This window comes from Paramormyrops kingsleyae, chromosome 25 (assembly GCF_048594095.1).
Source record: "Paramormyrops kingsleyae isolate MSU_618 chromosome 25, PKINGS_0.4, whole genome shotgun sequence".
NCBI lineage: Eukaryota > Metazoa > Chordata > Actinopteri > Osteoglossiformes > Mormyridae > Paramormyrops > Paramormyrops kingsleyae.
Genome location: NC_132821.1, coordinates 23,726,492 through 23,737,814, shown reverse-complemented (window position 1 = coordinate 23,737,814; position 11,323 = coordinate 23,726,492). Strand labels below are relative to the sequence as shown.

Sequence of the window (11,323 nt, the reverse complement as noted above, 5' to 3'; positions counted from 1 at the left end):
TCATTGCCCCGGACTTTCTCAGGGTGATGACAACAATTAGCAGACGTTGTTAATTAAATAATCAGACGGCACAGGGTCTAGAAGGGCTGTTTGCTAGGTTTGACTATGAATAATTGCGGAGTGAGGTGACCATTCGTTACCCGCGCGCTCGCCCTTAAGGTGGGTGCTAATCGATACAACAGCTGTGTTTTGCACAGGGTGTGCAGGGGTGGGGAACTACGGTACCAGTGCTACTCATTGCTGGTTGTCTGCACTTTTCATGCACAAACTTTAATCTTTAATAGTCTTCATTTTAGAGGAGGGCCTGCCACTGTGTTGCACCGACGGATACATCCTGTATTCCTCGCGATGCAGTGATCGGAAACTGGGAAACAAAAATTATGATGTTATATTAGAAAGCCACGTGCCTGCATAATTTTATTCCACAAGTATAGTTGCGCCTCACTGAGTTGGGCAGAAATGTTTTAAGACATGGAATAGATCTTAGAATGAGGCGCGCCTAAGGAATATTTCTTGTAAATGAACATTTCCCGCAATGATAACTGTAAATGTAATTGTCTTGAGTCTGAATTTCTCATAAGTGGTCAAGGCAACAGTGCAGGGACGCAGCTGGAGGCGCATTTATAAATAGCACGGTTTTCGGCTGACGGTCATAAAATCTTAATACTGTGCTCATCTTGGGTTTTAAATCAATCTCATAAACTTTGATCAGGATTAGTGCTGGATTTCCACCACAGTTACGGCGCCCACTGCACACACTCGCACTAAAGTACATTAGTTAAACTGATACTTAGTACATTATGCAATGTAAGTGCTTCTGGTGTTTAATATTTAGGGAATACTGGATCATAGATAAAAAATTGGCGCCTGCAGAATGAGTTTACTTTCCCGAGTTTGTCAATGTGTATATATAAATATATATGAATAGATAATACAACAAAATCATACAAGAGTAACCTGATTCTAATGCCAATATAATGAACGTGTAACGTCTTTTTCTATACTGCTGTACACTGGTTTCTGTCAGCACTGTAACCATGAGTTTAAAAGGTACGTGTTCACTACTTGTAGTCTTCAGATGTAAAATATTTTTGAAATCTTAAACTTTTAAGAGGTCGTCACTACTTCTGAAGAGCATAGACCTAAATCGAAAGATGGAAAGATTTAATAGCCATTTGGAAACGGCAGTCTTGTTGTGATCATTGCGCGAATGGGGATGGTGAGAGGGTAATTATTTCGCCCAGGGAGTAGTTTGTGTGAATCTGACAAGCCAGACTGATATAAGCCCATAAAATGGTGCTTAGGCTAGGACTCATTAGAAATGCTTCTGATTATAAGTATGAAGAGCGTGGTGAAGGAAATCATCGCCGGACCTGAAGTCAAAGCCAAATAAATCGTAGCGTCTCCGTAGCAGCTTAGTGACTGGATTCAAGGGCGTAACTTTGGCTGGAACATTTGGGGGGGGGGGGGGTTGAGGTCTCCACCTATTACGCAGGAAGCATGATTATTGGGGGGGGGGGGGGGGGGGGAGGTTGTATTAGCTGGTTCTGATTTCTTGGGGGGGTAATTTACGCCCATGACTGGATTGTACCCATTTCCGTGCGGCACCGACTTCACCAGCCCGCATTATCTGCTGAAGTGGGTTACGGCTCCGCTGCAGTTGCCCGTTCCTCTGTCTCGTCCTGTACATTACTTTTCCAAACAGAATGTTGCTGCTTGGCAGTGAGACTAATTGTGCCTAAATTTGAAACGGCAATTTGTACATTTTTAATATTGTGACGTATCTTTCAGGATAGGTACACAATACACTACTGAAATACATATTGCTATAATTACCTAATGTCATGTATTTTTTGTATTCAAAGAAATACAGAAAGTATATAAAATAAATCTGATTCAGTTTCCTTTTTTGTGTCATAAACATGCTTAATACTACCTGACATGGAAGAAACAAGTGTTCTGGCTGTTGTGTTCCTCTATACCAGTAAGGGAACACTACGCTGACCCATCTCAGCACTTTCAAGGCATTGGATTGGTCACTTTTCTGATGTTCCATCAGTATACAAGCCACTAACCAGTGACATAACTTCTCAGTTTCACTATACCCAGGAACAAATGTACTTCAGCTACGATTTCAGTACTATGGAAGATAAGCATTAAAAAAAAAGTATTGAAATGAAATGATTGTTTGAAATTAGTCTACCAGGAACTTCCCTGGAATACCACCGCATTTCATGCACAGTAACAGAAGCCACCTACAGCTATTTCAGGTTCTCATGGTAGTTAGGGGGAAAAAAAATCATGACAGCTGGTCAACTCTTTTCAGCCAAAGGAAAAATAAAGGACAGTGGCTGAAGGTATTCTGAGCGAGCATCACTGCAAAGTGGATTCATTGCAACACAGCATCTTCAGGCATATGGCCTGAACACGAGGTGCCCTTATCACAACAGCTGCCAGTGTCCATCTCAGTACAGGCTCATCACTTTCATACAATAACATCCATACTGGAGAAAAGCCCAGTCCACCTCCGACGTCATAATGGGAAAAGCACTGCACAGGACGGCAAGGCGCAAAATGTTAAGATTTTATTTACAAAGTTTGTGTCTGACATACAGAAAGTAAAAATGTAGCTACAACCATGATTTCAGCAACAGGGGGCCATTTAAACTATGGCCCCCCCATCACCGTTTGTTGCTATAGCAATAATCTTACTGGGGTGGAGGGGGGAAAAAAATAAAAAACAAACAACGAAAAAAAAAAAAAAAAACTCAAACAAAAATATTAAAAGCGCAAAACCCAAACTAGATACCAGCCCCCGAAGTTCTTAAGTGAATCCAAAAAAAAATAGGTTGACACTGAAATAGTGGAATGCTGAATGAAATAATACCAGAGTGGTTCTGGTAGCGACTCCCTGGGCGTACCTCTTGAGGCCCAGTCCACCCAGCACAATCCAGTCCTTTACGGGAGCAGAGCTCTGGAGGAGGCGTGGGGGGAGGAGGGGGGAAATGGAGCAAAAAAATAAAAAACCTTGGTGGAAGGGGGGTAAGGGGTTGGTAACTGGTAGGCCATTTGCTTTTAATCATCATCTTCCTCGTCGTCATCTTCGTCCTCAGCCTCCCTCTTTCTCTTCTCGCCTTTTCTACCTTCCTCTTCTTCTGGAAAAACAACAAGCGTCAGTTCACAGAGTCCCCCCCCCCCATTTGACTGGAGGGTAGTGACTACATTTCAGAGGAAACTGAGACCTACCCTCATCATCATCATCCTCTTCGTCATCCTCATCATCAAGTTCTCCATCCTGACCAAAGTCTTCCTCCTAGACAAACAAGTACAACTTGATAAAAAATCCTTTCAATTCAACAGCAATTCAGTCAGCTGTACTTCAACAACATCTTAAGGAACAGGGAAGGACTTCATACCTCATCTTCTCCACTTACATCCTCCTCATCTTCTTCGCCTTCAACTTCATCGTCATCATCGTCGTCGTCATCCTCTTCATCAAAATCCTCTTCACCATCTTCCCCATCTTCGTCTTCTTCCTCCTCTCCTTCTGTAAGCATGAAAGAAAGCAATCAGGATAGAGTTACCGGCACCGTCCCTAGCTGTGAACACGATCAAATGCTTTTAAAGGCTTCATTTTTACAGAAGACATCCATTCGCACCTTCGTCATCATCATCTTCTTCATCTACTCCATCTCCATCCACCTCTCCATCTGAGTCAGAGGCTTCGTGGTCATCCATGTCATATCCATCCAAGTACGTGAGCTGTGGAAGGAGCTTGAAGACGCTCTCCCGGTAGTCATTGAGGTTCGTCACTTCACAGTTGAAAAGGTCGAGGCTCTTCAGGTTGTCCAGTTTTTTCTAGTGAAACGCCAGAACAATTAAGTATGCAGGGCAGAAATAAAGGATCGCTATGACAGTTGTATGGAACACAGAACAATCTTCAACTTCATATTACGACCATTACGACTGCACACAGGAAAAAAAACCATGAATCATAACTGTAGTGCTACAGATTAAAAACACAATCTCATGTACCATAAATGAGTTATCACCAAGGGTGGATTACAGGAAACAAATATGAAAATGGCTTAGTACATTTTTACAGAGTTATTCCCTTAAAAGTCTTACATTGCTGATCATTTACAAGTACAGTGCAAAACAGAGGCATTATGATAAATTCCTTTGCTGTGAGAAGACAGGCTTACCAGTGGTTCCAATGTGCTGATGTCTTTCAGCTTGTTTCCACTTAGGTTTAGGTGCGTGAGGTTCGGGAGTTTTTCTGCTAAAACGTCAAGGCCGCCAGAAATTCTGTTGTCACTGAGCTCCAACTGAAAGAAAATCGGAAATTTAAACTTATAAAACATATCAAAAAACACTGCGAATACATTACCATTGTTATGGAAGATTTTATCGATAATTAATGAAAGGATGGTACACAAGTATATCAGAAATTCATAAAGAGACTTTGGTTAAGCAGATTTAAATATTCAATATGTGCACATTGAAAACAAAATGTGTTAAAGCACAAGACTTTTAAAGGGAGGAAAAATTAGCCAATTCATGCTGTTATACATAATATCCATAAAAAATGGGTAATGCCTCCTGCATACACACAATAAAACTAAGGCAGAATGACTGTCCTCTCCATCCATCCATCCATTTTCTGTACACGCTTCTATTCAGGGTCGTGGGGGGCGGAGCCTATCCCAGAAGCTATGAGCTCAAGGCCGGGAACCACCCAGGATAGGGTACCAACCCATCACATGGTGCATACACCATGCTCACCAAAGGACAATTTGGTAACTCAGATTCAAAATAGCATCTTTTTGGACTATGGGGGGGGGGGGGGACCAGAGTACCTGGAGAAAACCCACGGGTAGAGCATGCAAAGTCCACACAGGGTGGACTGGCAGAGACTCGAACCCTGGTCCCAGAGGTGTGAGGCAACAGTGCTAACCGCTGCACCACCTCACTGTCCTCCTCGTTTATAAAAATGTATATGTTCCATCAGTATTCTAGGTTATATCAACATGCTGAGGGGAAAAAAAAAAAGCCATGCTTACTTTTTTTAGCTTGCCAAGCTTGGGAAGGTTGGAGACTGAGATTAAGCCCACGTTGATCAAGCTAAGAAATTCAAGATTGACGAATTCTGAAGTGAGGCCTTCGATTTTCCCTTCATTGGACCTGCAGTTGTCGAGGACAAGTTCTCGTACCTATAAAACACATATAAATTCATTCAACTTCCCATGTCGGAAAGTATATGGTACAGATAAGGTGAGAGTATTGTTAAAATGCGACAATTTCTGAAAATTTGCTTTCTGGAAAAAATTACACAATCTTCAATATCTTAAACCCCAACTCAATACTATTCTAAATGGATTAATGCTCCTTGAACACTATATAGAATAGAAAAAGTTTCACACATAACCACAAAGTTTAACTGTTCCATTTCACCAGGTGTCCCATTTTAACAGTACTCACCCTAATACATGCAACATACATAAATCACAAAATACTTCAGACAAAAATATTTTAATAGACACATTGGGGGGAATCTACGCAAAATCAAGTGGCATACGATTAAAACAAAATGTCTACACAAAAGTAGCCTTGTTTGCTTTACTTGCAGACCCACAGCTCACATTTCTTATGGAATGAGCCCTGTTCTGAGAAACAGCCTGTGGTCAATGGGAGCCCGATGACGTGGACGCACAGAGCCGCAAAACTCCACCGAAACTTCTCCCAGTCATTCCAGTATCTACAGGGATATGCATTTTCTGACAGCACTATTTCTATTTCTGCATCCTCCAAAGGTCGTGAAGAATGAGATAGTGACGGGGTGCGCTTTAAAAAAAAAAATCAAGGACAATGAGCCGAAGGAGCGGGATGCGCGTCGTTCCGCCATGCGAATACAGCCCTTACTTTTTTTTGCACCCCTTGCGAGTAGCACACCTGCAGTTTAATAATCATCCCCATTCAGGTTGTAACTCGACTTTAATTCAGCCAGTTATCCACATTTTTAGGCCTAGGGTATGTTTTTGAGTACCGGCTTCGCGCTAAAAAGTGCGGCCAAATTTTATTTTAAAAACACCCGAGAATAACCCGTTTTAAGTTATAAAGATTACTAAGTATCTGGCCACCCAGCTTTACCACAATCACTTAGGTTTTTTTTTTTTTTTTTAATTTACAGAACCAAAATGGAGGGGGAATTGTGCCTTGTGATTACGGGCTACGCATGTATTTCAGAGGAAGAGTCACAGGGAAATGCAGCAAAAAGGCGCCTTTAATATTAGACGCCGCCGGGGGTGACTGACAAACGCTGCGATTTTCGCTCGCGGACAGTTAGCATAGCCTAGCCTAGCATAGCCATTGCCCTTTTAAGGGGCGCCGCGCGGCTAAGGCGCTGCAGAGCACGAGTCAGCCCGCCATTAAGCACCGGCAGCAGAGAGGGGTGACGCGGCGGCGCGTCGTCATAAAAACCGACTTTAATATACATTATTTTTCTTAGCAAACGACGCTTTTCTTTTTACTACGGGGGAAAGATGAAGAGCCATCGCCCGTCGATAGACGCGGTAGAGCGAACCGTCGGCGGTTCTTGTGGCCGAGCGGCGGAGGAAACGCTCGGAGCGGAAATCAGTGAGACAAAGATGGAGAGTTTCCTTTCTCCAGCGCTTCAAAGACGGCGGGGGGGACAACATGGCGCCGAGCAAGGCACGGCGCGCGAGCCCTCCGCGCGCGGCCACGAGAACCGCTTATTCTGCTCCGGAATTTTTTTAAAAATCAAGCTTAAAATGTCCCGAACGTTGAGAAAAGTTTACATTTTGACGCGCATGCCGGTATTTTATTGCATGTCCGAGGGCTATAGAAGGTGACTGGATACAGTCGGTCCACACAGCCGACCGGGCTCGCCCGCGAGCTAGTGGGGAAAAATAATCAAATAAAAGCATCTAAATGTTGTTGGACATACTCAGTGTTTCAGATGGAGTTGTGGGGCGATAAACACGACATTTTCCGTACGTCGTAGCAGATACGCAGCTGAAGGGGGCTCTTCGCCGAATATGGCGGGAAGCCGAAAAAGTGGCTACCTCAGCCGGTGGGACGAGGCTGCTGCGGCCGGCGGCAAACGCCGAAGACGCCGGCAACACGGCGTGGCGCTTTAAAAAAATAAAACACGGAGGGGGGTGGCCGAGCCGGATCGCCAACGTGCACATTAGTTTTTTAATACGATCGGTGCGACATGTAAACACGGATTAAATGGAGAAGCAGCCTCATCCGCCACTCTGCATGTAAAGTTAACCCAACTAACTGCTAAAGGCAGACTAGGCGGCTTCGGGGGGTTAAAAGAAGGGGCGAATTAACGTGAGTTACTAGTCCGCCGAAATATTATCGTAGGTAGTTTTTATATCTACATGGAGGCTCACAACAAAAAAGGCAAAAGCACTTTGACGACTCCGCCCGTCTCGGTGATTTTTGTGGCCAGTCCGAACTAGTAACGCAGGATAGTTAACCATTACTTATCGAAATTTAAAGTAATAGTTGGTGTGACCAGCACTCCAGATTCGCTACCTTGCGGGGTTTCATTTATTAAAAGAAAAGTGCTTTGTAATAAAGGCGCCCCACATTCGCGAGTATAAACATGGCTACCAAGGTCTCAAAATAAAATAAACCTTCCCGTGTCCCACGCATCGTGGTAAAATCGTCCTCCGATTCCTCCATGCAGAAGTTGGATTTATATATTTTTATTAAGACGACCTGGCCGGTGCACACAACGACGAAGCGAGCAACTGCGGAGCGGTTAAGGGGCTATAATAAATGCATGGTAGATAAAGAATAAGCCTTTCGAAAGTACTTGGCCACATAGGATGTTTGTTTTCAATACTTGATCGTCAGCCCCGAGCTCGGAAACATGAGGCTGGACGCGCGGATGGCTCGCATTTTTCCGCCTTTGTAACATTTGGAAAAACATTAAACCCATGTGGTCACCATTAGCCTGTTAGCTAGCCTGCTAGCTGCACAGGTCACTAGGAAAGCAAAAAAGTAGCTAGCTAAGCTAAGTAACTAAGGTTTGAGGTTCTTCAAGCAAAAAAAGCACTTACATCAGATGGTGTCCTGTTTCTAAGCTCCAAGTGAATCCTCTTTTTCATGTCCATTTTCCCCTTTAAAGGTGTTTTTTCCTCTTCTTGCTTCTTGGTGGAATTTTCACTCAGTCCAAAAGGCAGAGAGATGCCCCTAATGGAGGGAGAAAATGGGACTGTATAATGAACTGAACCAAACGCCAAGTTACTCAGGGAGAGGAGAGACCATGGAGGGAAACGGGACTGAAACAAATATATACTCAATACCGCCATCTGCGTTCAGAAACGCCCACTGCAGTTAAACAGGCAATGCAGTCACTGAGCACGACGCTCTCATGAGGCCATCCATTCATGTAATTTACTGAAGGAAGTCATGTATTATGTAAATTGAAAAGTTTCCACGTACGTTTTCATATAGAGGTCGCGGTGGTATAGTGATGATTGTTTTGCGTTTGAAGTTTATTGTGGTAGGAGGCAAAATGAAAATAAAATAAGAAGCCTTCGTATATTCCACATGAAAACGCAGATGTTTTCATGCAGATTTATTCTATATATTCACCTTAAGTAATTGTTTTAAGGTGCATTCGCATAAATACTTCTTATTACATTAACAATGGAATTTCTTGAGAAGGTGTTAAGGAACGGCGTCATGTGTCTTACATAAAAGCATTGATCATTCAGAATTGTGCATAAATAAACGCTAATTGATTTATTTAGTAATGTATTTTTATTTATAAATGGAAAATATTTTTTGTATGTGGCATTCCTAACTAAACTTTGGAAATGAATCCCGTGTTATACAGTGTATGGCCGCATAGTGAGTCAAATCTGTCCCTGCTTAAAAAATATTCAGTAAGCAAAGGTGTGTCACCCTCAAAGCCAGAAATAGTAGGATAGTTTTTTATCACGTTGTACCTTGTCTCACGATATAAAACTCTGTATATTTCAGGCTATCCTTTACATTAACAAAATATGCTTTATTTTTACATCAGTTAGTAATGCCAGAAGCCCATGGGTTATTAATACATATGCCTCTGTTAACTAATAAGTATTTACAAATAGCTTAAAATACCACTTTAAATAAAATGCAAGTTTGTCTAAAAGAGTTTTATCAGTGGGGATTTTCTCAAAATATGATTTGATAGGTTACCTTTTTCAACGTTAATCATGCAAGAGACTTTAAACCAGGGATATGTGAATCTTTAACATTCTCTGTGCTATGGATCCTGTGGGAAAGTCTTGGTCTTTGTGACATCAAGTAACACCAGTGGGCAGCGTGCCAGAACAATTGACTGATACCCCAGTGCTGATGGAGGGCAGTTAAGTCTTTGTCGGGTAACTTGGAGGTGTCACTGTTCAGATTGAGATGAGTGTGAGTTGCTGGCTATCATGCTGCATGCCAGACGAATTCTGGTGACGTTTTTAGTGTTTGCCTTGTCACGCTTTACCTTTAGGTTCTTTCATTTCTTCTTCTGGAGTTTTGTCCTTAAAACAGTTTTAATGCTTCTATGTGTCTATTGCATAATTAGACTCTGACATTGAAACTGGCACAAAAATGCTGCATTCATTTTGTTCAAAATATAACGATGCATAAATCTATCCTTTAATTATTTTTCCTTAGGGCTTGTTTGTAGTTTTGGATAAGCCATTAATTGTACTTCAATGATTATTACAAGTTAACTGGAAAGACTAATTATTATTTTTATGTTCCAGGTTAAGTGTACAAGTCATATTTCTGAATATATTTTATTGTTGGATTTGTGAGTGTATTGTAACTTGCAATATTAATGTTATATAACAATTAAATCATATCTACATATAATTGCCATTAAACTTGCTATACATTTTGTTATTGTCAGGAGTTTAACATACAGATATTACTTAAATGTAAGCCATTTGATTTTCAAACCATTTGTAAGTATTGACTTTTTTGTTACAATGAAATGCATCGTGTGAATGAATTAAGAATTTGTATAAAACTAATACATATAATTAAAACAGAGTTCCAGACCTAAGACTGTAATTCATTACTAATACATTAACCCTGCGGGAAATAAGATAATCTTTTTAGTTTGTAAATTGACCTTACTGTACTTAAATAGTTCAGCCAGTGTGGGGCTGTAACCACTAGAGGGCACTATGATTTTTTGTTTTACACTATTTACAAAGTACAGTACAACTACTGTCATGGTTTTTTTTTTTGTCAGGAAATGTGATGTCTCCGTTGCAGACACGTCCAGACACAGATGTCATAGGGAGTATGGGCTTACAATGGACAGCTTTGCTGTGGCAGTTTTTACTGCCATCGACACACTTTCATCCTTCATGTTTTTTTTTCAATAAAAACAAAAGTAGGCCATGCATTCCAGACATTGCAAATGTCTTTTCTGTGCTACATATTTGTGTTGGACATATCAGAAGCACCAAAAGCAGAAATCACAGCATTCATTTATTGTGGCTCTACAATACTTTAATGTGGTAAAGAATATAAGCCAGGAAATATACATTTTACTGGGTGTCATTATATTTTGTTCTCAGACGTCGCGCCTTAGATATGGTGTGCTGGAGTAGCAGTTTTCATCGTGAAATAATCACTGCCATGTTTCAGTGTTTAAATGTAAAACAATAGATCAACTTGTCTCTTTCTGTCGGTAAAAGATTACAATGCCTCGATACATTTGTATGAAAGATGATGGGTTACATAATGTAATGTTATACTATGTTACATTTGTTTGTTCATCTCAATTCAAAGCTTGCATGTCCCACATACGTTTCATGTTCTGCAGGTTTTAGACTGTAACTAAGCATGCCAGAGGGGGAAGACAAAGTAATCAACGATAATATTCAATAGTGCAAGCAACTGTGTGTCTACCATATCATGTATGTCAATGAAGTGTACTTCCGAAATGCATGGCGTGGATGGTGATGTCATTTCAATGGGACGTGGCTGGTGCCTCAGTGGACAACACTGGGCCTCACACTTCCAGGGCTGGGGGGGTTGAATCCTGCTTTTTTGTGTGTGCGGAGCTTGCACGTTTTTTCTGTGTCACATGGCTTCCCACTGGGTGCTCCAGGTTCCTCCTGCAGTCCAAGTACATGCAGTGAGGCTAATCGGTGTGTCTGAATCGCCCGCAGCATATGACTGTGTGTGAGAATGTGACTGTATATGTGCCCTGCAATGGGCTGGGATCCTATCAGAGTGGCCCCCAGCCTTGTACCCTGTCATGCCTGAGAGGGTCCAGACCCAG

At 41.8% G+C, this 11,323-nt stretch overlaps 1 protein-coding gene across 4 annotated transcripts; it reads right to left on the bottom strand.

Annotated features, from left to right (window-relative positions):
• Positions 1–2,570: 2,570 nt before the first annotated feature.
• On the bottom strand, positions 2,571–8,332 carry anp32b (acidic (leucine-rich) nuclear phosphoprotein 32 family, member B). Of its 4 annotated transcripts, none has more exons than XM_023799287.2 (7): positions 8,097–8,332; positions 5,064–5,213; positions 4,206–4,328; positions 3,660–3,858; positions 3,435–3,547; positions 3,247–3,313; positions 2,571–3,155 (listed from the first exon to the last, which is right to left on the bottom strand). In XM_023799287.2, the coding sequence occupies exons 1-7, from the start codon at positions 8,148–8,150 to the stop codon at positions 3,076–3,078; spliced, it is 786 nt and encodes a 261-aa protein (XP_023655055.1). In that variant the 5' UTR covers positions 8,151–8,332; the 3' UTR covers positions 2,571–3,075. The 4 variants fall into 4 exon arrangements, with proteins under 4 accessions (XP_023655055.1, XP_023655056.1, XP_023655053.1 ...); XM_023799288.2 differs by having other exon boundaries at positions 2,571–3,152; positions 8,097–8,330; XM_023799285.2 differs by having other exon boundaries at positions 3,417–3,547; positions 8,097–8,328.
• Positions 8,333–11,323: the final 2,991 nt, after the last annotated feature.